Source organism: Trichomycterus rosablanca, chromosome 4 (assembly GCF_030014385.1).
Source record: "Trichomycterus rosablanca isolate fTriRos1 chromosome 4, fTriRos1.hap1, whole genome shotgun sequence".
NCBI classification, from domain to species: domain Eukaryota; kingdom Metazoa; phylum Chordata; class Actinopteri; order Siluriformes; family Trichomycteridae; genus Trichomycterus; species Trichomycterus rosablanca.
The window spans coordinates 28,275,513-28,302,659 of NC_085991.1; the positions used below are offsets into that span (position 1 = coordinate 28,275,513).

At 39.5% G+C, this 27,147-nt stretch overlaps 1 protein-coding gene across 1 annotated transcript in view; it reads right to left on the bottom strand.

Moving 5' to 3' along the window:
- The window catches only part of LOC134311526 (collagen alpha-1(XXV) chain), a 251,033-nt gene that overhangs the window by 11,693 nt on the left and 212,193 nt on the right, over positions 1-27,147 (bottom strand). Inside the window, exons 15-29 of the mRNA XM_062993157.1 lie at positions 21,858-21,890; positions 21,703-21,738; positions 19,915-19,959; positions 13,448-13,510; positions 11,598-11,666; positions 10,593-10,637; positions 7,674-7,718; positions 7,458-7,535; positions 6,704-6,727; positions 4,572-4,616; positions 3,858-3,902; positions 3,648-3,728; positions 2,384-2,446; positions 2,248-2,298; positions 1,839-1,865 (exon numbers count right to left, since the gene is read on the bottom strand). Of these exons, the coding sequence (XP_062849227.1) occupies positions 1,839-1,865; positions 2,248-2,298; positions 2,384-2,446; positions 3,648-3,728; positions 3,858-3,902; positions 4,572-4,616; positions 6,704-6,727; positions 7,458-7,535; positions 7,674-7,718; positions 10,593-10,637; positions 11,598-11,666; positions 13,448-13,510; positions 19,915-19,959; positions 21,703-21,738; positions 21,858-21,890 (750 nt within the window). The remainder of the gene's footprint in view (positions 1-1,838; positions 1,866-2,247; positions 2,299-2,383; positions 2,447-3,647; positions 3,729-3,857; positions 3,903-4,571; positions 4,617-6,703; positions 6,728-7,457; positions 7,536-7,673; positions 7,719-10,592; positions 10,638-11,597; positions 11,667-13,447; positions 13,511-19,914; positions 19,960-21,702; positions 21,739-21,857; positions 21,891-27,147) is intronic.

Consider the following 27,147-nt stretch of genomic DNA (forward strand, 5'->3'; position numbering starts at 1 on the left):
ATATACAATAGAACTAGGTGATAGTTAAATTATTTACTTTACAATTCATTTGCTTTATCAGCAGCTGTGAATAACTTTTGGCTACATTTATAGCTGAAAACATTAAATGGCATTAGTTAAACATTAGTGGCAGAATAGGAGGGGTTCTCTGAAAACGTCAAACGTGTCAGAGGTACTTGTATAACACACACATGTGATTAGCAGTATTAAGTCCAGTGCTGCTGACCGACAGTTGGTGGTATGCAGAATATTTCACAATAAAACACTAGTATGCAAAAATGCCTATTCAAGATCCCAATATTCGGTCTATAATATCATCCAAGTGTACACAAACTGTTTTAGCTACATAAGTAAAATAATAAAAGTTGACATAAAGCACAGCAGAATTAGTGTAGCTATAAAGCTTTTCTGCAAGGCCTTTAATTCTGCCACACTATGTACTGTTTTCTTGACATCATACTTTTGTATGATAACATATTTATTACATTTTAAACATAAAAACTGTACTACAATGTACTAAAAATCATGGCAACTCTGAAGGATAAGAGAACCCTGGTTTACATAGTTTTAATGGGTTTATACATGAATGGATCTATGAAATCAGGTGAAGTACAGCTAAGATAACTATTCTTGATTACTAATTTGAAATTACTTAACACGATACTCGAAACCTGACATGACACAACATATAATAAGCCGTAAGGACAATCAGCGGTCTTACTCTGACCCACTAACTCCCCACCCCAACCACCAACTGCTTTAAAAAAAACAACAGCTGAAAAACAAGCCTAGTTTACTCTGTACATTTACATTTGCATCATTTAGCAGATGCTTTTATCCAAAGCGACTCACAATTGTGACAGTATACAATTTAAGCAATGAAGAGTTAGGGGCCCAACAGTTGCAACTTGGAAGTAGTGGGGCTTGAACCGGCACCCTTTTGGTTACTAGTCCAGCAACTTAACTGCTGAGCTACCACTGCCACAACAGTGTTTAGGTCCACTGTACTACAACAATAAAGTCAAAATTGACTTAATAGGCTAGGGCAAGCCGTAGCCTAGTGGTTAAGGTACTGGACTAGTAATCAAAAGGTCGCTGGTTCAAGCCTCACCACTGCCAGGTTGGTGCTGTTGGGCCCTTGAGCAAGGCCCTTAACCCTCAATTGCTCAGACTGTATACTGTAACTGTTATGTCGCTTTGGAAAAAGGCGTCCGCTAAATGCCGAAAATGTAAATGTAAATGTAAAATCTTTAGATTTTGCAAAGCTTCAACAATCTTATACTAACAACCTGATGCTGATATGTCTTTATTTGTGAAACCAATATAAAAGTATAACATTATTCTCAAAGTATTTCAACTTTATTCTTGAAATATTTATTTACTTACAAAGAACTTTATTCTCTAAGTTAAATCTAAAATATTTTTAGCAGTGGCCCTAAAATGTAGTTTTTTTAATCTCTTTATGTATCTCACTACCTGTAGCCTGGAGCAAAACTTTAATAAGCAACTTATTAAATACTTTAGATCAGCAAATGTTTTTTTAAAAGATGTATATAATAGTAACATTTTTATATTGTCTGCCTCTGTAGAAAAGGGATCACTAAAATGTGAACTACATGAAAGTTATGTGGTGTTAGCAGTGGCCTAGTGGTCAATGGTCTATTCTAGTGACTGGGAGATTAAATCCAACAGCACAAATTGCCCTTAACCATGTTACCTTTACCATTAACCCTCTATGTCTTTATTTTAGATCACTTAAAAATAAAGACAGTTGTTAGGAGCTGTCAGGAGTTCATTATATACATATCATGTGGTATTTTATGCAAAGCTGATCTTACCTTTGGTCCAGGGAATCCATGTGGACCCTGAAATGCACCAGTAGATTAGTGTAAGTGCTCTTTTTAGGGCTTATCATTAACTTTAGCCATACATAATCAGAAAACATCAGGTGTTAAAAAAGTAGCTGCTTGGATGAGAAACCTGCCAAACTTTCCTATCTAATCTACACATTCTCAGTACAGGACCTTCAGATAATCTGATATAATTTATGCTGATAAGCACAGTTATTAAATTAGGCCAGGATAGTAAATCACCAAGTACTTTTTAAATCATCATCATAAATTATGCATGTCTGTGAATGCAATGCAAAAGGTCCTTTTGTTTATCTGAGCTTTAGCATGGAACTTGGGAGCCAAATTTGTCAATCAACTACAATTTTATTAAAATTAAACAGATAGAAGCCATTACCATTGGTCCAGGGGAACCATGTGGCCCAGGTGCACCAGGAGGGCCAATAATCTGTAAATATAAGAAATACATTCAAATGTTATAGGTGATGCGGTTATGTACACTTTTGTTAAATCCTGCTCTTTGTGGTACATACAGATGGTCCTTGAGGTCCAGCCAGTCCAGTGTCACCCTTTTCTCCTTTCTGACCATTGAAACCCTGCATAGACATGACCACAAAATGTACGACATTAATTTACTTAGATTAAGTAAAAACTAAGAAAACAATATTATTTTGTTTGCTATTTATAATAGATAATATTTAATGCTAAATGCTGAACACACATGGCAAATCAAATAAATTCAATATGTATATTCAATATGTAATTCAGTATTTTAATAAGGTCTTAGCATTAATCATGACAGTCCATAAAACTGTACTGGAGAAAAAATGTTTAACCTTCCAGTCCAAGATCTATATTTGTTTAACTGATTTAAGAAACAGTGACAGCAGCATATGATTTACATCGCTTCACACGCATAGAGCAATTAAATGGGCTCTTGTGCTCTGTAAAGTGGGGCATTATCAACCCTCCAAGGACATGCCTCCCCAGACCATCACGACTCACCACCAAACGAATCATGCTGAAGCAGCATAACATTCATTAGGGCATCTCCAGACTCTTTTACATGTGATTTCACTTTATCGCATGTTTTAAGTGTAAGCTTGCTCTTATCTGTGAAGAAAACAGGCTGCTAGTGGTGGACCTGCCAATTCTGATCTGGTCTGGCAGTTGACAATCAAGCAGCACAGTGCTGGGCTGTGAGCACATTGGGCCCTTATACCACCCTCATGGAGTCCGTTCTGACAGTTTGGTCAAAAACATGCAAACCAGTAGGCAACTGGAGGTCATTTTGTAGGAGGTCATTTTGCATCTTCTAGCTCAAAGGAGGAGATACCAGCCCTACTGCTTGGTTGATGTCCTTCTATGGTCATGTCCAGCTGTCCTAGTGTATTGGCCTGTGTCCTGGTATCTCCTCCATGGTTTGGAGACTGTGTATCCATGAATACCAGTCCACTTTAAGCACAGCCTTTCCTTCTGTTTGGTGGACCCAAACCTTTTTAAAAGTGTGTACAACACACATGTGCTTGATCACTAGTGGACAATATAGAACACTATTAAAGCATAAGCAGTTGAGCAGTCTTTATGACTAAAGACTGCCATATATGCCTTAACAATAAACCCTCTATTAAGGTTACTTAAATCCTTTCATTTTGCCATCTTCATTAAAAACAAGCCTGGCATGAAGAGGACAGGATTTTAACCTTTAATTGTGTTTTACATTTTACCAGTCTGGAAGCATCTGCACATGTTAATTCCTATATCCAAGTTTACATTAATTAGTAAACAGTCACATACTGGTAGGCCAGGCAATCCTACTGCTCCCTTTTCTCCAGACATTCCAGGCATTCCCATGTCCCCTTTCGAGCCCTTGTGACCCTAGAAAATGTGCAGTTATGTTGTAGCATGACATGTACATAACCAATAATACACATGTCCAAATAACTGATCTATTTTTACACAGTTTACTTAAATATATGAAAAAACAATCAATACATATTTACTTACCCTCTCTCCATCAAGTCCTGGAAGCCCTGGAGGACCTTGATCACCCTATGACAGGAATGTATAGCATTTGTTTAAAACTTTTATTTGAGACATAAGCTTTAATTTAATACACTGAAACCTAAAGTGTTAAAGACACACTAAGGTTTACGTCAGAGATGGTAAGATAAACTCTACCTTGTAATTGTAGGACAATGAAATTTAAAACTAAAAAAGTTTTTTTGTAAAGGTGCTTGGGTGGCACAGCAGTAAAACACACTAGCCCACCAATGCTGACATCTCGAGCTGGTGAGTTTAAATCTCAGCTCTGCTAACAGTCAGCCAGCAGCCTACACAGACAATGATTCGCTTGTCTGCGGCAGGGAGAGACGTAGTGATTCCTCACAAATTCTGCAATTACAGTCTGTGCGGGCTGATCTGTGGTGCCTGCACAATGAGACAAGGGATCACGGAGATCGATGCATGACTCTCCGTGCGTGATACGGATCCTTGTATGAACCTGCCTCATACAGGTAATCAAAAGTAGGCAGTGGTGCACATGTGTCAATGGGGGCATGTGACACTTGTGGCTTTCCTAGATTAGGAGTGGAGGTCTGCAACAGTAGAGGCAGTTGGATATGACTAAATTGTGAGGAAAATTGAGAGGAAAATACATCGATAGAACCCCATAAATATATTTATTTACTCTATTATTAATTAATTGAATGTTATCGTTACCGTAACACCCTGTGGTCCAACTGGTCCTGGTGGCCCTGGGGGACCCTAAATGAACAATTAAAAAAAAATTATGAATATTCAAAATGATGCAAATTTGTACTGTCATTTCAAATCAGTGCACATCATTACCTACAGACAAACAGCACATATGTTAAGAGACAATGTGGTGAATCTCTTTACCAAAATAAGTAAATGAACCACTTTTCAAAACATGAAATGTCCATTTAGTCCTTAAACATGCAGAATCTTTCTTGATATAGAAATATGTATAACTAAATGCCAGACATGAGTACCAGACATGTGTAACCTGCATGGCAAGATTTTAATGTCGCTGGTTTGTGTGCAAACAAAATACAGTTTGGGATGCAGCCTATTGTTAAGTTATCTAAAAGCAGAATGATTAAACTAAGGTTAAAGAGATTTTTGTTATTACTAATACTTAATCATATTTCCACTCAGGAACCAAATTTTACAGAACTGTTAAAATAACAAGTGGTACTGATTAAGCTTTAGCTTGTTGGTCTCTTTTCATAGTCATAAAACATAAGCTAAAGCTAAGCTTTTTTGCCTTAGCCTCTCTAGACAACATGCTTGTATTAGGGATCTTCAAAAAGTTTTTATATTTTGGTTGGAAACGGTGAGGGTGGGAGGAGTAGTAATTGGTCATGTCTGAGAGACTGAGAGAGTCTGGATTTAGCGGCATCTGATTTCCACCTATTTGGGACGCTCAAAGAAGCTTTAAGGGGAAGAAGATTTTCATGTGATGATGATGTGAAAGCAGTTCTTGAGAATTCTTGAGAACTTCAGTTTGTTAGTGGCTACACGCTCAACCAAAAACTGCTGTCTTCACTGCAGACTGGTAGGAGGTGCAGATTAATAGTGTCTAATAGTGTCATTCTCTTTAAATTTTACTTACAATTTTAATTTATCTGTGCCTAATCAAAGCTTAATTGCTTAACCAGCTTAATCTCTCACTGTCTGCTTTTCTCTTGCTGAAATTTAGTCTTCTGGAGATCAGTAAGTGGATGTTAACAACTTTCGGGTTTTATAGTTGTCACAGGCACCCTTCTGTTTTGAGTTTTCCCATGAAAACTGAAGTTCTCAAGAATTTTCAAGAGTTTTCATAGAATCTCAAGTTCTAAAGTTTTCTGGGTTCTCCTGTCTTTTTTCTCTGGTGGGCATTTGGGTTGTAGCTCACAGGTGGATTGAATGGCTGGCACAGAGTTATAGCTCACCAGTGTATTAACTGGCTGGCAAAGTTGCTAAACTCTTATGTTTCCTCTTGAGACTGCCTGTCTTTTGGTGTGGTCGTCTGTCTTTTTTGTTCTCTTTTTTTGGGTCGAGCTTCAAGCTGTGGCTCATGGTTTGGTTTTGCATATTTTCCAAGGTTTATTCTTTTGTTGGTGTGTCTTTTCAGCCAGAGTTTTGTCCTGCCTTGGTTAAGTGTCCTGCCATTGGGTTTAGCCCTTTAATAACGCAGGTCTAGTGTTACTTACCACCCCATGACAATGCTATGCATTTCCCACATTGTAACATTGTTGCCTACTAATAGATTTTAGTAGAGCAGTAGTAGGGCAGTTGAAGCCTAGCGGTGAAGGTACTGGACTAATAATCAAAAGGTTGCTGGTTCAAGCCCCACCACTGCCAGGTTGCCACTGATTGGCCCTTGAGCAAGGCCCTTAACCTTTCATTGCTTATACAATATACTGTCACAGTACTGTAAGTCGCTTTGGATAAAAAGCATCTGCAAAATGCTGAAAATGTAAATGTAGAGCAATACATATATCTAAACATATTTTACTATTATTATTTTAAATATTATTATATGAACTGTTTTGGATAAGGAACAGCTTATTAACCTCTATGTTGAATTTTCAAAAGCCCTCTTTAGTCAAAAGTGTCATTTTAACTTTTTCCCCAAACCATGTCTAACATAATAATGTATAACAGTATATCCTATAATGGTTATAATTCATTTAGAATATACATCCGGGGTTAGAACAGGTGACAGTCTTTTTGTTGAGTTGAGGTGAAGGGCAGGTTAAAAGAGAAGCTTGATGTTTTATGGGATTAGGTCCATGCAGAGCAAAGATCAGCACTGATAGAACACAGACAAGACAGAAATGTATTACCGTTACTGTAATAGTGGTTATCTTCTGTAGGCATAGAGGAGGAAGTGAAAGGTACAGAGATAAGATTATTAGTTGTCTGCTCTCCTTGATGAAAGGTCAAGTGTTGCCAGCAGGCAAATAACTAAAACATTAGGTTGTTTTTGTGCACATTATTGCATATTTAGACCAAAATGTTTAAATCACAGTCAATTACACTTAAGTTAATTGGTTTATAAATTAACCAAAAAACTTAAACCTGGTGTGATGTGGCATACCAATCTATTGCAAAAGCCCACCAAAGCTGAAACCAGAGTTCAAGTCTGGCTGGGTGCTTAATAAAAACATCTGGCTGAGGGAGGAGAATTAACTCCTTGCTGCTGCAACAACAGCTACCATTATTTGGTCATGGTGCCACTATAAGTAGTGGAGGAATACAGAGAGCAAAGCGTAATTTCTCCATTACATAAATTAAATAGTTTAAGATAATAAAAAGTGGATTATGCCATTCTTTGCAGAATGCACTAGAAAAGGGTGGGGGGTGGATAAAGGAGTTGAGGAGTGGTTGTAAAAAATATACCAAATTGTATTATTTTAATAGATTGTTATAGATCATCAATATAATAGATTGTTAACAATTTAATTTCTCAAATCTGTTTTACAAAAAGCTATAGAACACTATGAAGTTGATCTATTCCAGAACTACCACAGAACTATAAAAATAAAACAGTGGCCTTACTATATATATATATATATATATATATATATTTGCTCTGACCTGAAGTGCTTCTTGGATGTTTCCGCTGTAGTCAATTATTTCTGTAGTGCCCTGGTCACCTTTTTCCCCAGCTGGACCCTTTAAAAGAAGAATTAGACATACTATTTTTATAAACCAACCTTTCCTTTTGTATAATAACAGGTAGCTGAATAAATTACATGGCAGCATGGCTATATACTCTACAAACCATCCAAAAACTGAATGTTATATACTTACTTTTGGTCCTGTGAGGCCAATGTCCCCTTTATTTCCTGTGTCTCCCTGAAGAAATAAAGTAACATGTTATTTAGCAATTTTAAAATTAATAAGAAAAAATACATAAATGGCTGTGTACTTAAAGTAAATAAACAACTGATGTGCACAACATCAAAAACAAGGCAACAGTCACTACAACCTATATAATTTTAAGAAAGAAAGTTAATCCAATCACCCAAGGTGGAATTAAATTCAATGCTGTGGTGAGTCAAATGCAAACACAATACACTATGAGATACTGGCAGAATGGCAGAATAACTCAAACAAAACGATTAAAAAAGGAAGGCAAGTACTGTATATGTGATTAGCCAAATAAATAAATGGGAGAGGAGTGGATAAGTGGTGCAGTAAGCCACCATGATGCATCCCGGGCTCCTAATTGAGGGCACAAACCTTGTAGCCCCAACATACTCTGACACATTTAGAGTTTAATTGGCTTTCGGGTGCCCTAAAAAGGAGGTGTGTCCCTAGTGCAAGAGCTGTGCTAGTCTCCTGGATTCTGTGTTCAGTTCAGTTTTACTCCAGCCAGTGCGCCACTCATTGGGAGCAAGCTTTATGGCAAGCAGTTCCTTTTTCCCAACGTTTTTCTCACTAGGGGTCATATGGTGAGAGACATATAGACAAGATCCATCTCAGTGATAAAAGGGAACTGAAGTGCCATATTGGCCTACTGTGGGAGGAGCCCCACTTTTGTTTATTGCCAGGTACAAGAAGGTAGGCATTCCTAAACTGCATGGGCATTCCTCCTCTGCATCAGATGAACAGGGTGAGATTGGAAGGGCAAAGGTCTACTCAAGCACCTGCTCATGTTGGCCCAATATGACACCTTGCTGTTCTATAGCTATGCTGGGTATATAGCTGTCTGAGTCATTCTCTAACGGATCGTAAGGAAAGCTGAAACCAACAAAGCAACAGTCACTACATCTAAAGGATTGTTGTAATAAAAAAGAAAAAAAACTGAGTTGCCTGAGACAGAATTTAATGCAATGCGCTACAGTCTGAGCAAAACAAGTGGGAAAAACAACAGAAACAAAAGGATTAGTGGTGGAGTATACGGCTCTTTGGTGCATATCCATTACGTGGCTAGCCGAAGGAATGTAAACAGACCAATGCTGTGTACCAGATACTTGCCTGTGTTGTATCCCTGAGCTTTGTCTTAAGTAACAAGTTCGAATTAGTTCATAAATACATACAGTGTATCACAAAAGTGAGTACACCCCTCACATTTCTGCAAATATTTTATTATATCTTTTCATTGGACAACACTATAGAAATAAAACTTGGATATAACTTAGAGTAGTCAGTGTACAACTTGTATAGCAGTGTAGATTTACTGTCTTCTAAAAATAACTCAACACACAGCCATTAATGTCTAAATGGCTGGCAACATAAGTGAGTACACCCCACAGTGAACATGTCCAAATTGTGCCCAAAGTGTCAATATTTTGTGTGACCACCATTATTATCCAGCACTGCCTTAACCCTCCTGGGCATGGAATTCACCAGAGCTGCACAGGTTGCTACTGGAATCCTCTTCCACTCCTCCATGATGACATCACGGAGCTGGTGGATGTTAGACACCTTGAACTCCTCCACCTTCCACTTGAGGATGCGCCACAGGTTCTCAATTGGGTTTAGTCCATCACCTTTACCTTCAGCTTCCTCAGCAAGGCAGTTGTCATCTTGGAGGTTGTGTTTGGGGTCGTTATCCTGTTGGAAAACTGCCATGAGGCCCAGTTTTCGAAGGGAGGGGATCATGCTCTGTTTCAGAATGTCACAGTACATGTTGGAATTTATGTTTCCCTCAATGAACTGCAGCTCCCCAGTGCCAGCAACACTCATGCAGCCCAAGACCATGATGCTACCACCACCATGCTTGACTGTAGGCAAGATACAGTTGTCTTGGTACTTCTCACCAGGGCGCCGCCACACATGCTGGACACCATCTGAGCCAAACAAGTTTATCTTGGTCTCGTCAGACCACAGGGCATTCCCGTAATCCATGTTCTTGGACTGCTTGTCTTCAGCAAACTGTTTGCGGGCTTTCTTGTGCGTCAGCTTCCTTCTGGGATGACGACCATGCAGACTGAGTTGATGCAGTGTGCGGCGTATGGTCTGAGCACTGACAGGCTGACCTCCCACGTCTTCAACCTCTGCAGCAATGCTGGCAGCACTCATGTGTCTATTTTTTAAAGCCAACCTCTGGATATGACGCCGAACACGTGGACTCAACTTCTTTGGTCGACCCTGGCGAAGCCTGTTCCGAGTGGAACCTGTCCTGGAAAACCGCTGTATGACCTTGGCCACCATGCTGTAGCTCAGTTTCAGGGTGTTAGCAATCTTCTTATAGCCCAGGCCATCTTTGTGGAGAGCAACAATTCTATTTCTCACATCCTCAGAGAGTTCTTTGCCATGAGGTGCCATGTTGAATATCCAGTGGCCAGTATGAGAGAATTGTACCCAAAACACCAAATTTAACAGCCCTGCTCCCCATTTACACCTGGGACCTTGACAAATGACACCAGGGAGGGACAACGACACATTTGGGCACAATTTGGACATGTTCACTGTGGGGTGTACTCACTTATGTTGCCAGCTATTTAGACATTAATGGCTGTGTGTTGAGTTATTTTCAGAAGACAGTAAATCTACACTGCTATACAAGCTGTACACTGACTACTCTAAGTTATATCCAAGTTTCATGTCTATAGTGTTGTCCCATGAAAAGCTATAATGAAATATTTGCAGAAATGTGAGGGGTGTACTCACTTTTGTGATACACTGTATCTATGATTTATCCTGCAGAAGAGGTGCTATAAGTAAACTGCTATAGTTTCGGTTAATTTTCTACAGTGAATGAAAGAAAAAAACATTGCTCACCTTAAATCCTTTGAGACCTGGTGTTCCTGACTCCCCCTGTGCTCCCTAGAGTAAACAATAATCACTTATATACAATACTAATACAGGATATAGATGTACACAACTTTACCGGTTGGGAAACGTTTTTGGTAAACCGTAATAATGGTATATTAAAGAATCTTTAGAATCAAATGTGCCAGCTAATTTTATTTATTTATTTACTGTACTGAAATGTGTGACTTCAAAAAGTCAAACATTTCCAATGTGAATTTTTAAAATTCTTATTATTATATTTTTAAATATAATTTATACTGGTGAAAAACTGTAGCACACAAAAAGTGAACATTGAGCTTCAGGAATGAAATGAATTCTTTTTGTCATCAATTTTCTGTGTTCTGATTCTGGTCTATCACATTTTAAGCATGAACCCAAGATACAGTATTTAACTATTTATTAAATATATATAAAAAGTAACTTTTGTTTATTTTTTAAAGATTTTAACATCATGTTTTACACACTTTGGTTATATTCATGACAGAACAGGTAGTTACTGGTCACACAAGATTCATCAGTTCAAGTCTTTAATGTCAAACACAGTCATTGGCAATTTTGTATCTCCAATTCACCTCACCGCATGTGTTTAGTCTGTCGGAGGAAGCCCACACAGACATGGGGAGAACATGCAAACTCCACACAAAAAGGACCCAGGCTGCTCCACCTGGGAACTGAACCCAGGACCTTTCTGCTGTGAGGCGATAGTGCTACCCACCCAGCCACTGTGTTGCCCTATAGAAAAGTAACTATAATAAAGTAGTTAAAATAACTATATAAAGTAATTTTATTTAAAATATTGCTTTATAAACTGTATTAGACTGAATACTCATTTCATTTTTGTATTCTATATACATATTGTGGATATTCTACATTCAGTTTCTGTGCTACTCTGGTGGAAACCAGAGCTCTGTTTTTTTAAATTGTATTTTTATTGTGTCTTTACCATGAGACTACCATGAGAACTAAGCTTACCTTTTGTCCAACAGGTCCTACTTCACCCCGTTCACCCTTTCCTGGAGGCCCTGGTTCCCCTCTTTCTCCCTGTTAAAATAAGTTTTTAAGTCATTGTTGTCAATCAGTCCATTCAATGTTCTTTTTGGAATTTACACACGAGGGCAGTAGTGAGCTATGGGACAGGCATGTACTCTGCCGTTCCCTTCTTAGTAATGCCACTTTATACACGATTTCTTTATCCTTCTTTAATCTTCTAAACAAGTGATGTTTCTCCTTGCCACGAAAAAGCTTAAATTAATTCCTAAACCAAACTGTATATAAAACATCATTCATCTTTAACAAATGCTTTATCCCGGATAGACTGGGTCTGGATGTAAGCGTTGTATATGTACACTGAACAGCCATAACCACCTCCTTGTTTCTACACTCACTGTCCATTTTATCAGCTCCACTTACCATATAGGAGCAATTTGTAGTTCTACAATTTCTGACTGACTGTAGTCCATCTGTTTCTCTACATATCTTTTTAACCTGCTTTCACCCTGTTCTTCAGTGGTCAGGACCCCCACAGGACCACCATAGAGCAGGTATTATTTAGGTGGTGGATCATTCTCAGCACTGCAGTGACAATCAGACACAGCAAAGCTGCTGGAGTTTTTAAATACCATGTCCACTCACTGTCCACTCTATTAGACACTCCTACCTAGTTGGTCCACCTTGTAGATGTAAAGTCAGAGACAATCGCTCATCTATTGCTGCTGTTTGAGTTGGTCATCTTCAAGACCTTCATCAATGGTCACAGGACGCTGTCCATGGGGCGCTGTAGGCTGGATATTTTTGGTTGGTGGACTATTCTCAGTCCAGCAGTGACAGTGAGGTGTTTAAAAACTCCATCAGCATTGCTGTGTCTAATTCACTCATACCAGTACAACACACACTAACACACCACCACCATGTCAGTGTCACTGCAGTGCTGAGAATCATCCACCACGCAAATAACACCTACTCTGTAGTGGTCCTGGGAGAGTCCTGACCATTGAAGAACCGCATGAAAGGGGGCTAACAAAGCATACAGAGAAACAGATGGACTACAGTCAGTAATTGTAGAACTACAAAGTGCTTCTATATGGTAAGTGGAGCTGATCAAATGGACAGTGAATGTAGAAACAAGGAGGTGGTTTTAATGTTATGGCTGATCAGTGTATGGCGACATAGTGTCATGTGAATCTGCACAATAAAATGCATGTAACTCATTCTGTAAAATATAAAATCAGCTGTAAAATTAAGTACTCATAACAGCTCTAAACTACATGGCTGCATCATATTTACACCTGATTTTAAAAGGCAAAGAACCTTTGCATAGAACCAGCCAGTGCTAATTGTCTCAACCTTGATAAATCTTGTAATTAGCTGCACTTCCATGCCTGGATGGATTCCAGTTCATAAGATAGACGTTCACACCTTTATAATTACCTTTGTAATTTAGAATATTCAATGTCCCTACCGGCATGTTATTAAGAGAAACAAACCAAACCAAACCAAAGTGGGAAAAGCCAGAATAGTTTTTGTGTAATCCACACAAACACAGGGAAACATGATAAACTTGGAACAGACATTAAGTGGATTACACCCCAGAGCACTGAGCTGAAAAGTATCATCACTACCTGGCTTTCATTTTAATGTTTTAATGATTAGTCTGACAGTGTACCTAAAATTACCAAAAAGTTATTTTCATCTGGGCATGTTAGGTTCCTGCCTAGCACGAGAAAAAACCCCTAATGAGCAGCAAACGATCAGATCAAAAGCACTGATGTTGGTGTTCCTATTAATAAATCACCTGCCTGAAAAATATTCACATCTTTATTTACCTTGGTTCCTGGCAGACCTGGTAGCCCTGGCTCACCCTGAGGTCCGAGGAAACCAGGTTCACCCTGTAAATGAGGAAAAGGTGTTCAACCAAGAAACACACACTGGACATTTTAGTACCTAAAACCTTCGCTATAAATGTCAGCTCTGAAAATGAATTTTCTCTCCAGATACAACATATTGAAATCAAGAATGCTAAAATCGATACAATGTACAAGAACACTTTGTACTAATTCCCGTTGCCAATTTAACTGCATGTTAAATATTATAATAATTTAGATTATTTAACTTAAACTGTCAATTAACTTGCCGCCCAGTGAATCGGACCAACCGCGATTCTGAGTAGGATCAAACATTGGTAAAACAAACAATGAATGCATGCATGAATTAGTGAATATCAATAAATGGGGTTGATAGCAGATCTGGTGATGCCTGATGCTTGAATTAAAATGATTTACTCCTTTAAACTGGTTCACTGGATCATTATTTCATTTTTGCACCTAATTTGCTTGCCACAGGACTCCTTCACTGACCAAGGAATGTCAGAGGCTCCTCTGACACGCAGTGGTGGATTCTTTACCAAGTTCCTCTCTCCATATATCTTCATTGCTCAAAATTGCTTCATTGTTTAAAAAAGAGTTGCTGTTTAAGCATCAAGGAACCTCCATTTACTCACTCAGGCCAATTGTGTCCCAACCAGGTTAGAAATTGAGAGTTGAGCCTTTGTGATGGTGGGCTAGCATATTATAATGTTGTGCCATCACCATCTATCTATCTATCTATCTACAGTGCCTTGCAAAAGTATTCAGCCCCCTTGAACTTTTCAACCTTTTGCCACATTTCAGGCTTCAAACATAACGATATGAAATTGTAATTTTTTGTGAAGAATCAACAACAAGTGGGACACAATCGTGAAGTGGAAAGAAAATTATTGGATATTTTAAACTTTTTTTAGAAATAAAAAACTGAAAAGTGGGGCGTGCAATATTATTCAGCCCCCTTGCGTTAATACTTTGTAGCGCCACCTTTTGCTGCGATTACAGCTGCAAGTCGCTTGGGGTATGTCTCTATCAGTTTTGCACATCGAGAGACAGAAATTTTTGCCCATTCTTCCTTGCAAAACAGCTCGAGCTCAGTGAGGTTGGATGGAGAGCGTTTGTGAACAGCAGTTTTCAGCTCTTTCCACAGATTCTCGATGGGATTCAGGTCTGGACTTTGACTTGGCCATTCTAACACCTGGATACGTTTATTTGTGAACCATTCCATTGTAGATTTTGCTTTATGTTTTGGATCATTGTCTTGTTGGAAGATAAATCTCCGTCCCAGTCTCAGGTCTTTTGCAGACTGCAACAGGTTTTCTTCCAGAATGATCCTGTATTTGGCTCCATCCATCTTCCCATCAATTTTAACCATCTTCCCTGTCCCTGCTGAAGAAAAGCAGGCCCAAACCATGATGCTGCCACCACCATGTTTGACAGTGGGGATGGTGTGTTCAGGGTGATGAGCTGTGTTGCTTTTACGTCAAACATAACGTTTTGCATTGTGGCCAAAAAGTTCGATTTTGGTTTCATCTGACCAGAGCACCTTCTTCCACATGTTTGGTGTGTCTCCCAGGTGACTTTTTATAGATATCTTTGAGAAATGGCTTTCTTCTTGCCACTCTTCCATAAAGGCCAGATTTGTGCAGTGTACGACTGATTGTGTCCTATGGACAGAGTCTCCCACCTCAGCTGTAGATCTCTGCAGTTCATTCAGAGTGATCATGGGCCTCTTGGCTGCATCTCTGATCAGTCTTCTCCTTGTTTGAGCTGAAAGTTAGAGGGACGGCCGGGTCTTGGTAGATTTGCAGTGGTCTGATACTCCTTCCATTTTAATATGATCGCTTGCACAGTGCTCCTTGAGATGTTTAAAGCTTGGGAAATCTTTTTATATCCAAATCCGTCTTTAAACTTCTCCACAACAGTATCTCGGACCTGCCTGGTGTGTTCCTTGGTCTTCATGATGCTCTCTGCGCTTTAAACAGAACTCTGAGACTGTCACAGAGCAGGTGCATTTATACGGAGACTTGATTACACACAGGTGGATTCTATTTATCACCATCAGTCATTTAGGTCAACATTGGATCATTCAGAGATCCTCACTGAACTTCTGGAGTGAGTTTGCTGCACTGAAAGTAAAGGGGCTGAATAATATTGCACGCCCCACTTTTTAGTTTTTTATTTCTAAAAAAAGTTTAAAATATCCAATAAATTTCACAAAAAATTACAATTTCATATCGTTATGTTTGAAGCCTGAAATGTGGCAAAAGGTTGAAAAGTTCAAGGGGGCTGAATACTTTTGCAAGGCACTCTATCTATCTATCTATCTATCTATCTATCTATCTATCTATCTATCTATCTATCTATCTATCTATCTACAGTGTATCACAAAAGTGAGTGCACCCCTCACATTTCTGCAAATATTTTATTATATCTTTTCATTAGACAACACTATAGACATGAAACTTGGATATAACTTCGAGTAGTCAGTGTAAAACTTGTATAGCAGTGTAGATTTACTGTCTTCTGAAAATAACTCAACACACAGCCATTAATGTCTAAATGGCTGGCAACATAAGTGAGTACACCCCACAGTGAACATGTCCAAATTGTGCCCAAAGTGTCAATATTTTGTGTGACCACCATTATTATCCAGCACTGCCTTAACCCTCCTGGGCATGGAATTCACCAGAGCTGCACAGGTTGCTACTGGAATCCTCTTCCACTCCTCCATGATGACATCACGGAGCTGGTGGATGTTAGACACCTTGAACTCCTCCACCTTCCACTTGAGGATGCGCCACAGGTGCTCAATTGGGTTTAGTCCATCACCTTTACCTTCAGCTTCCTCAGCAAGGCAGTTGTCATCTTGGAGGTTGTGTTTGGGGTCGTTATCCTGTTGGAAAACTGCCAGTTTTCGAAGGGAGGGGATCATGCTCTGTTTCAGAATGTCACAGTACATGTTGGAATTCATGTTTCCCTCAATGAACTGCAGCTCCCCAGTGCCAGCAACACTCATGCAGCCCAAGACCATGATGCTACCACCACCATGCTTGACTGTAGGCAAGATACAGTTGTCTTGGTACTTCTCACCAGGGCGCCGCCACACATGCTGGACACCATCTGAGCCAAACAAGTTTATCTTGGTCTCGTCAGACCACAGGGCATTCCCGTAATCCATGTTCTTGGACTGCTTGTTTTCAGCAAACTGTTTGCTGGCTTTCTTGTGCGTCAACTTCCTTCTGGGATGACGACCATGCAGACCGAGTTGATGCAGTGAGCGGCGTATGGTCTGAGCACTGACAGGCTGACCTCCCACGTCTTCAACCTCTGCAGCAATGCTGGCAGCACTCATGTGTCTATTTTTTTAAGCCAACCTCTGGATATGATGCCGAACACGTGGACTCAACTTTTTTGGTCGACCCTGGCGAAGCCTGTTCCGAGTGGAACCTGTCCTGGAAAACCGCTGTATGACCTTGGCCACCATGCTGTAGCTCAGTTTCAGGGTGTTAGCAATCTTCTTATAGCCCAGGCCATCTTTGTGGAGAGCAACAATTCTATTTCTCACATCCTCAGAGAGTTCTTTGCCATGAGGTGCCATGTTGAATATCCAGTGGCCAGTATGAGAGAATTGTACACAAAACACCAAATTTAACAGCCCTGCTCCCCATTTACACCTGGGACCTTGACACATGACACCAGGGAGGGACAACGACACATTTGGGCACAATTTGGACATGTTCACTGTGGGGTGTACTCACTTATGTTGCCAGCTATTTAGACATTAATGGCTGTGTGTTGAGTTATTTTCAGAAGACAGTAAATCTACACTGCTATACAAGCTGTACACTGACTACTCTAAGTTATATCCAAGTTTCATGTCTATAGTGTTGTCCCATGAAAAGATATAATGAAATATTTGCAGAAATGTGAGGGGTGTACTCACTTTTGTGATACACTGTATCCATCCATCCATCCATCCATCCATCCATATTAAAACTTTGACATGAATATACTAAACTTGTTAAATTTGATGCTGATGGGAACGCAACTGTAAATAATTAATTACAGGAAAGGCTAAATAATACTTTTTTTTTTTTTTTAAGTAAAAAAAAAGGTTCATTGATGCCATTATGTATCAAGCAGAGAAAGAACTGTATGATCTTGTACCTTCCCAGTTTAGTCATTGTTTAGCTATGATGTGGAGGTGACCAGATGCATGGCGCTATACATAGATTGAGATTATAAAAGGTCTTACTTTTAAAACATGATTACTCAAGTTAAATTACCAATCCATTGAGTTTACATTATTATTAAACAAATGAATAGATGGATCCAATTGGTAGATGGTTAAACAACCTAGTAACACCATTATTAAACCAGGGGCTGTAGAGTAAAAGAAAATCAATTATTTTCACAGTTGTGATGGTTTACACCTCTACACCTCTAAGTGAGACAACCTTGTAAACTATTATTTAGAAAAAAATCAGCACTAGAAATATAGGGGCAATCAGCAATTATGGATTCAGCAATGGACAAAGAACCTTATATTCCTTTGTATTACAATAGCACAGCAATATTAGCATCCAAACGCAGACAGCTCTGAAGTCAAAGAATTATATAAAATGCAAGAAATTTTTACAAGACTAACAGGTTACAGGCATACAAAAGGTGGTACAGCCAAAGAAAACCAAGCAGCAACAAGCATTAACTCATGCCTGCCTGCATTAACAGGGCATAGAGTTTAAGCAAACTGATGTATGGCCTGAATGTACTGTACTATGATGAAGCTCATCATATTAAATAATTGAATTAATTTTACCTAGATAAATATGGGAATATATTTCAGTCAGCCCTATAGAATGTAAATCTCACTCATCTTTAACATTAAATCCAAGCTTATTTTAAAGTTTCTACAGGGATACTATGCCACAATCTAATAAAGTTCCAGACATGCTAAGATAAAAGCTTAACTATATCACTGAAAGGGTTACAAAGCCATTTCTAGGGCTTTAGGATTTCACCAAACCACAATGGATTAATTATTCCCAAATGGTGAAAACCTGGAACAGTAGTAAATCTACCCAAGACTGGTTATATGCTTGGTCACAAAAGATACCCAAACCACAGAAACTGTAACCCTTTCCAGCCCTAGCTAGGTCAGTGTTCATGACTCCACAATATTAAGAAACTAGGCAAAAATAAATTCATTGAACTGGTTTTTTTTTTTTTTTTTGCAATTTTTCCTCAATCTTCTCCCCTAATTTAGTCGTATCCAATTACCCTGATTGCATTACGCAATTTGGATTTTTGGATTCCCCTCTACCGATACTACCCTTCACTCTGACTGTGGAGCGCCGCAACTGACACACACCCCCTACAACAAGTGTGCAGTACCGACTGCATCTTTTCACCAGCACGAGGCGAGTTCATATGCGGATCAGCTTTGTGTAAGGAGAGTAACGTATTATTTCCCGACTTTGCACAGGCGCCATCGATCAGCCAGCAGAGGTCGTAGCTGCATTAGTTATGAGGGACCCTGGTCTGGCTTTCACACCTTGTTTGAACAACAGCCAATCGTTGTTCATGTAGCCACCCAGCCCAGCTGGATGGCATGGCTGAGATTTGAAAGATGTGTTCGAAATCCCAGCTCTGGTGTGCTAGCTGTGCACTGCAGTAACAGTTAGTGTTCATTGCCACCCCCCAAAGACACAGCCAATCATGTCTGTATGTAGACGCCCTACTGTCTGATGCGCTGCTGGGGATTCAAACCCTGGATCGCAGAGATAGAAGGCTAAAATCATTAAACGCTGCACCATAGAGCACCCTCAAAAGTAAGTTGACATCTGAATGTTTAACAATGAGAATGCTGATTAGGACTGTCCTAGTCCTGACTTGAACCCAGTAAAGATGCTGTGAGTTAAACAGTTCTGCAAAGTAGACTAAAGTTCTCCACAGCAATGTAAAAGACATTAAATTAAAGACATGAGTTGCTGCTACAGGTACTGCAACATTGTGGCAATTACTTGTTCATTAGGGTGATTCTGAAAATGCATGCTTTGCACAATGGATTGCCTTTGTGTAATGTGTTTTTTATTATCTGAAATCATTCTTCTGCACAAAATTGAAATTTAATGCAAAAATATTGATCTCAGAACACCAGCTCATGTTTAAATATCTAAATATTATCTAGCTTAATCCAGAACTCAAAATGAATTTAGCTCAAGACTTATTAAGTCAACTACTACTGCACAGAATTGTAATGAGTCCCTGGTTTGGTGCTGGGCTTGTCGCTATGTAGGTGAGTTATGGGAATGGGTGTATTATTTAAGATTATTAGGATCAACTCCTACAGAATTGAATTAGACTTACTATTATTGATTTCAATTTACCAGATGGGAATGTATGGATGAAGACACAGCAAAATGTACCTTTATTCCGGGAAGTCCAGGCAGCCCTGGAAGTCCTGGCTCTCCCTACACAGGAAAAGTGCAAGAAATTACAGCCAAACCAAGCTAAGCCTTCAGTCCTGGCTCTGAGCCTGGAAACCAGCTCAACCATCGAAGGTTTTACTCACTGTCCACTATACCACTAAATCAAACGTCTGTGTTTGACCAACTTGCCAATCATCAATATTTTCCTGTTAAAACTAGCAGCATTGGGCATCTAACAATATTTCAGTTGGGCGGCTTCCATGGAAATGTTGTTCACGTTTTCAGCAGCACAAATCCCCATGGTCAGTGTGTCAACCTGCATTTTTGTGCTGAATTATGTTTAGCACGTGCAAAGTAGATGTTTTACCACATTTCTGAATTCTGTGTTTGCTATTTGTTGTCTTTAAAGGCATTATAATGGCCAACAGATTGCAGATGCATAATGGATGCACTGAAGGCTGGGTAAAACATGAGAAAGTGGGAAAGAAAGGTTGAGTCTATAAAGCTTTTGCATTTCATGTCAAAGTAAAACTATGTTAGTTAGGCATTCATGCTATATTAAAATGAATAGACTTGAATGCAAGTTCTTAGGCAGCAGATTGAGAGTTCACACTGCGTATTAATAAGGTATTGAAAATATGATGAAGTGATACAGGAATAGTTACTCCTAGTTGAAGTTGAAAACAGCATTATATACAGCAATCAGCCATAACATTAAAACCACCTCCTTGTTTTTACACTCACTGTCCATATTATCAGCTCCACTTACCATATAGGAGCACTTTGTATTTCTACAATTACTGACTGTAGTCCATCTGTTTCTCTACATTTTTTGTTAGCCCCCTTTAATGCTGTTCTTCAATGGTCAGGACTCTCCCAGGACCACCACAGAGCAGGTATTCTTTAGGTGGTGGGTCATTCTTAGCACTGCAGTGACACTGTACGCAGCGCCCTGTACGCAGTGTCCTGTGACCACTGATGAAGGTCTAGAAGTTGACCAACTCAAACAGCAGCAAAAGATCATCTCTGACTTTACATCTACAAGGTGGACCAACTAGGTAGGAGTGTCTAATAGAGTGGACACGGTATTTAAAAACTCCAGCAGTGCTGCTGTGTCTGATCCACTCATACCAGCACAACACACACTAACACACCACCACCATGTCATTGTCACTGCAGTGCTGAGAATGATCCACCACCTAAATAATACCTGCTCTGTGGTGGTCCTGACCATTGAAGAACAGGGTGAAATGGGGCTGACAAAGCATACAGAGAAACAGATGGACTACATTCAGTAATTGTAGAACTACAAAGTTCTCCTGTATGGTAAGTGGAGCTGATAAAATGGACAGTGAGTGTAGAAACAATGAGGTGGTTTTAATGTTATGGCTGATCAGTGTATATATAAACAATAAAGATAAGGTGTACTTTTCAAGTCATGGAGACTTAAGTGGAACAAAATGTTTCCACTGTGGTGGCATATATATGTATAAATAACATTGTAACTGCTAGATTTCACAGTTTACGCCTTTCTGTTGTTAAAAGGAGCTAAAGCTAGAGCTACACTGCAAATAAAATTTTCTAATAGCAACAACAGCTCAGCCCTATGTAGTGGACTAAAAATACACAACACAATAAAGTGTAATGCTAGCTTAAATGATGTACAGCATGGTATGCTATTCTGTCTCATGTCATGAACCCCAGGAGAATTCCTGATTTGAATCTTGCATTTTGTAAGAGATTTCAATATTTTGTATTAGAACCCATTTAATAACGTTATTTTACCTTTTGCCCACTTCGTCCTGGCTCGCCTGGTTCACCCTGTAATGGAGATTTCAATTGTGAAATGATTAGTGGCGGATACTGTGCTGCATAAACAAACCTGTCTTTAGACGGTATTTAGTATGTAAAGTCAAACATTATTACAGCAACACATTTACCTTAATCCCAGCGGCAGAAGACCCCGCATCACCCTGTAGGATAAAGAAGAAAAAAATGACAAACATTTGTAATTTAAGTAATACTGTCGTCTAACACAGGGATCCCCAACCTTTTTTGCACTACGGACCGGTTTCATATAAGACGTAATTTCACAGACCGGCGGGGGCGGGAGGATTTAAAATAGAATAACTGTAAAATGGAAAATCAGTGTAAATCCTGAGCTTTTTTCGCTGCAATGACACCCTGCTCCCACCTAGTGGTGATTGGGGACAGTAACACCCGAAGAGTATTGAAAATATAATTTCTTTTTGTAGCGATCTCTAATTATTTATTCTTTCTGTGCAGCCCGGTAATAAATGACCCGTGTTGGGGACCACTGGCCTAACAGCAAGAAGGTCCTGAGTTCGATTCCCAGGTGGAGTGGTCCAAGTGATGTCTGTGTAAAATTTGCAGATACACCCAGTGTCAGTGTAGGTTTCCTTCGAGGCTTTCCATGTGTCGGGCGATATTTGTGACAGTGGCACTGGTGTTAAGGAACTTTATTGAGAAGTATAATTGGGGTTAACATCTGGGTTCTGTGCAGGACATGGTCCTTCATATTAGACTTATCAAATAATGTCTTTATGGACTTAGACAAGTGCACAGTCAGGTTTGAACAGGAAAGTGTCTTTGTCAAACTGTTGCCATATAATTGGAGAAATAAAATGTATTTTAAATTAATTTTATACTGTTAGCAAAGGGTGTGGCTAAAACACCTGAACTCAAAAATTAGAAGGGGTTTTTATGTAATTTGGCAGAGCTGATATATCAATAATTTCTGCAAATGTTTCTTTATTGTGAGTGGATGAATTTAACATATTCCTCTTTTAAAGTAATACAGTAAAGTAGTGTAAAAAACCTGACCTGCCTTTAGAGGCCATTGCTAACCAGTCATATGATAAAACAGAACACATCCTCTCTGTGTGTTTGAGTGATGAATACAGTCTGTTGCTGACCTGAAATATGACACATGGCACCTGTCAGTAAACACAGACATACCTCTGGAGGGAAGCAGCAGGTTTTTAGTGCAGTGCATCTTTTCTTTTCTTTTTTTACCAGAACAACAAATAATACATAGTATGGTCCATAATGATCACTAAGGGCAGATTTAATGCTGCTGTGGGATGTTTGCTACAGAGGGTAGCGGATGATGGAAAAGTCAGAGAGGGAGTAGATTGAGACTGGCTGCTGAATTTGTGTTTCCACTTTGCATGAATTCTGCATTGAGAAGTTGCTGAAGAATGCCTGCTCTAGGTTTTATGAGAGTCATTTACAAGAGCACACACAGGCTACTAAATTTTTGCATTCTTTGCTCTGTGTATGCGTGATATCCAGCTGTAAACTATATATCAGTTACAGCTGGATAACACAAATGCAGCCCAGCCCATTCTCGCTACTACCTTTATGCCTTGTTGTTTAAATTTTATATGGATGCTTTTGTAGTTAGACGCATAGTGGTAAAGGTTCATACTGAACTGGATAATAAGGCATTAAGATGTAAAAACATACATATGAGGTCTTATTTTGCTTTATGTTTACTGGATCTTATTTGTTTGTGTGCTTTTGGCTTTCATTATTTTAAACAACATCCATAAAACAGTCCACTTAAGTCAATGCTTGCCGTATGTTTACTTTATATTTAAAAGCAGTATTCTTTATTCTGTGGTGCCAAAAATTAGCTTTAACTTTTTTTTTAGCAATGCCTACTGCTAATAGATGAATAAAATCAAGCAAATAGCTGTGCAGTCTTCACATACAAACCCTGGAAGTAGAGTACACAGTACTATCACAGGGTGCCATCTTTTCAACTAGTTGATACACACATTTTCGCTCTGTTAAAGCTAACCTGGCCAAGTAGTAATACCATTTTAAGCCAAGTTCACACTACACGACTTTCTAAGTCATCAGGTCACTGTCCAGTTCACACTACACAACTGGATCTCTTGTAATCGGGAGTCTTTCAAGTCGGTGTGGCTTTCACACTACACGATCTGTCACCAACTGGAATCATAGGCGAGCTTCTGTGGTCTCCCAAACTACGTTTTGTCACGAAAACAAATGCGAAAAGTGATGAAAGGTTTAATGATACCACGTCCAAAAATGCACGTCAATATTAAGCTAGCGGTCAAAGTTTGTGCACTGATGTGCAGCGTTAAAGCAAAGAGGAAAAATAAATGAATCTGAGTGGATTTGGCTACGCGAGCAGCATGAATTGTTCTGTAGTAAGTTGGAGGTTAATTAATATTTTTTGCAATGCAACGTTATGTTTTGTAGAGAACGATAAGGTCAGAAATACTGTATAAAACTTGTGTGTGCTGATGTATTCTGATATAAACTATATTATGCCCCTTTCCCACCTTTTTACAACTCCTCCCCTGCATTTCCCCTCACACCTTATCTTGCGTTCTCATTGACTGTTCAACATAGCACTCTTTGCCAGTTGTGCGACTCAGATCCAGATATTTGACAAGCTAGGAATCTCTCTTCAGCCGCTCGGATCGAGTTGTTGAGTAGTTCACACACAGCCGAGTTGCTCCCAAGCTGGCAAATCTAGCACCAAATCGTGGCAAAAATCATGTAGTATGAACTAGGCATTAGTCATGTAGCACTAGGCCAACCAATAGGCCCCCCAATATCAGTACAGGAAATGTTATGGATTGGGCACTTATGGTTGACAATGCCAAGCATGCCAAAACAATGCCAAGCATCAGCTGGAGTATTGTGAAGCACATTGCAGTTTGACTCTAGAACAGTAAAAATACTGTCATAAAAATAAACATCTTGAAAGTAGCTACCATAGTGTCTACTGTAAGGCGAGATGGGATAATCCACTGTTACATTGTCATATCTTTTTTAACCACTAGCAGGCAGCGAATGCTGCTTGTCTCCTGATCAAATAAAAGGGGAAGAAGAAAAAAAACTGAGATAAGTTAGTAAAACACATGGTTTATAAGCTTTGCACACTATGACATCTGTTTAATTGTTGCCCTGTTGAGGAGTTGCTCAGCTCATTTGATAATTGTAAGTTACTGCAATTTAATGTCATTTATGTGCAAGCAAATGTTGTTTAATAAGCACTGAAATTGCAGCACTGAGAGCGTTTAGTTATGCTTGTGTTTTGTACACACAATGTTTTTTCCTGTTGGGATAAAGCATTGTGAATAAACCCTTTCACCTTACAATTTCTGGTTGGGGGTTCCCTCTGCTAAGGTTTACCTTGTTATATAGAAGTTAGATAGTGTTATACCTTAGGAAATGAAAGGTATATTTTACAATGACATCATAAAGATTGAAATGTTTCCAACTCTGTGCCAAAAGCTCTATTAAGACACATTTAGTGTATAACAAACTGACAAGCCTGCACAGAGAGCCAATCGCAATTACACCAAACTCCAAACTTAATCATCCAACATTGTGCCTGACCTCACTTATGATTTTGGAGATGAATGGAGGCTAATCTGCTTTTTCAAAATCTAGCTTAAAGCCTTTACAGAATAAGAAAATGGTATAATCCACCAAGTACCAGATTTGAAACTGATGACCCCTGCTATAAATGAACAAGAATTAAAGCTCTATTTTGATGGGGTTACAAGTGGGCCTAGAATTATCTACCTTGTCAAAGCAACGGCAGTGAAGCCTCATACTTGACCATGTTGTGGTTATAGTATTGAATCCCTATTAATGCCATTGATTTTAGATTACGATGTCCAACTAGGGCTGGACGGTATTTTTTAAGATTCTGACGGTTTCACAGTATATCATGGTATATATACAGGGGTTGGACAAAATAACTGAAACACCTGTCATTTTAGTGTGGGAGGTTTCACGGCTAAATTGGACCAGTCTGGTGGCCAATCTTCATTAATTGCACATTGCACCAGTAAGAGCAGAGTGTGAAGGTTCAATTAGCAGGGTAAGAGCACAGTTTTGCTCAAAATATTGCAATGCACACAACATTATGGGTGACATACCAGAGTTCAAAAGAGGACAAATTGTTGGTGCACGTCTTGCTGGCGCATCTGTGACCAAGACAGCAAGTCTTTGTGATGTATCAAGAGCCACGGTATCCAGGGTAATGTCAGCATACCACCAAGAAGGACAAACCACATCCAACAGGATTAACTTTGGACGCAAGAGGAAGCTGTCTGAAAGGGATGTTCGGGTGCTAACCCGGATTGTATCCAAAAAACATAAAACCACGGCTGCCCAAATCACGGCAGAATTAAATGTGCACCTCAACTCTCCTGTTTCCACCAGAACTGTCCGTCGGGAGCTCCACAGGGTCAATATACACGGCCGGGCTGCTATAGCCAAACCTTTGGTCACTCGTGCCAATGCCAAACGTCGGTTTCAATGGTGCAAGGAGCGCAAATCTTGGGCTGTGGACAATGTGAAACATGTATTGTTCTCTGATGAGTCCACCTTTACTGTTTTCCCCACATCCGGGAGAGTTACGGTGTGGAGAAGCCCCAAAGAAGCGTACCACCCAGACTGTTGCATGCCCAGAGTGAAGCATGGGGGTGGATCAGTGATGGTTTGGGCTGCCATATCATGGCATTCCCTTGGCCCAATACTTGTGCTAGATGGGCGCGTCACTGCCAAGGACTACCGAACCATTCTGGAGGACCATGTGCATCCAATGGCGGTGCCGTGTATCAGGATGACAATGCACCAATACACACAGCAAGACTGGTGAAAGATTGGTTTGATGAACATGAAAGTGAAGTTGAACATCTCCCATGGCCTGCACAGTCACCAGATCTAAATATTATTGAGCCACTTTGGGGTGTTTTGGAGAAGCGAGTCAGGAAACGTTTTCCTCCACCAGCATCACGTAGTGACCTGGCCACTATCCTGCAAGAAGAATGGCTTAAAATCCCTCTGACCACTGTGCAGGACTTGTATATGTCATTTCCAAGACGAATTGACGCTGTATTGGCCGCAAAAGGAGGCCCTACACCATACTAATAAATTATTGTGGTCTAAAACCAGGTGTTTCAGTTATTTTGTCCAACCCCTGTATATATATATATATATATATATATATATATACAGTGTATCACAAAAGTGAGTACACCCCTCACATTTCTGCAAATATTTTATTATATCTTTTCATGGGACAACACTATAGACATGAAACTTGGATATAACTTAGAGTAGTCAGTGTACAACTTGTATAGCAGTGTAGATTTACTGTCTTCTGAAAATAACTCAACACACAGCCATTAATGTCTAAATGGCTGGCAACAT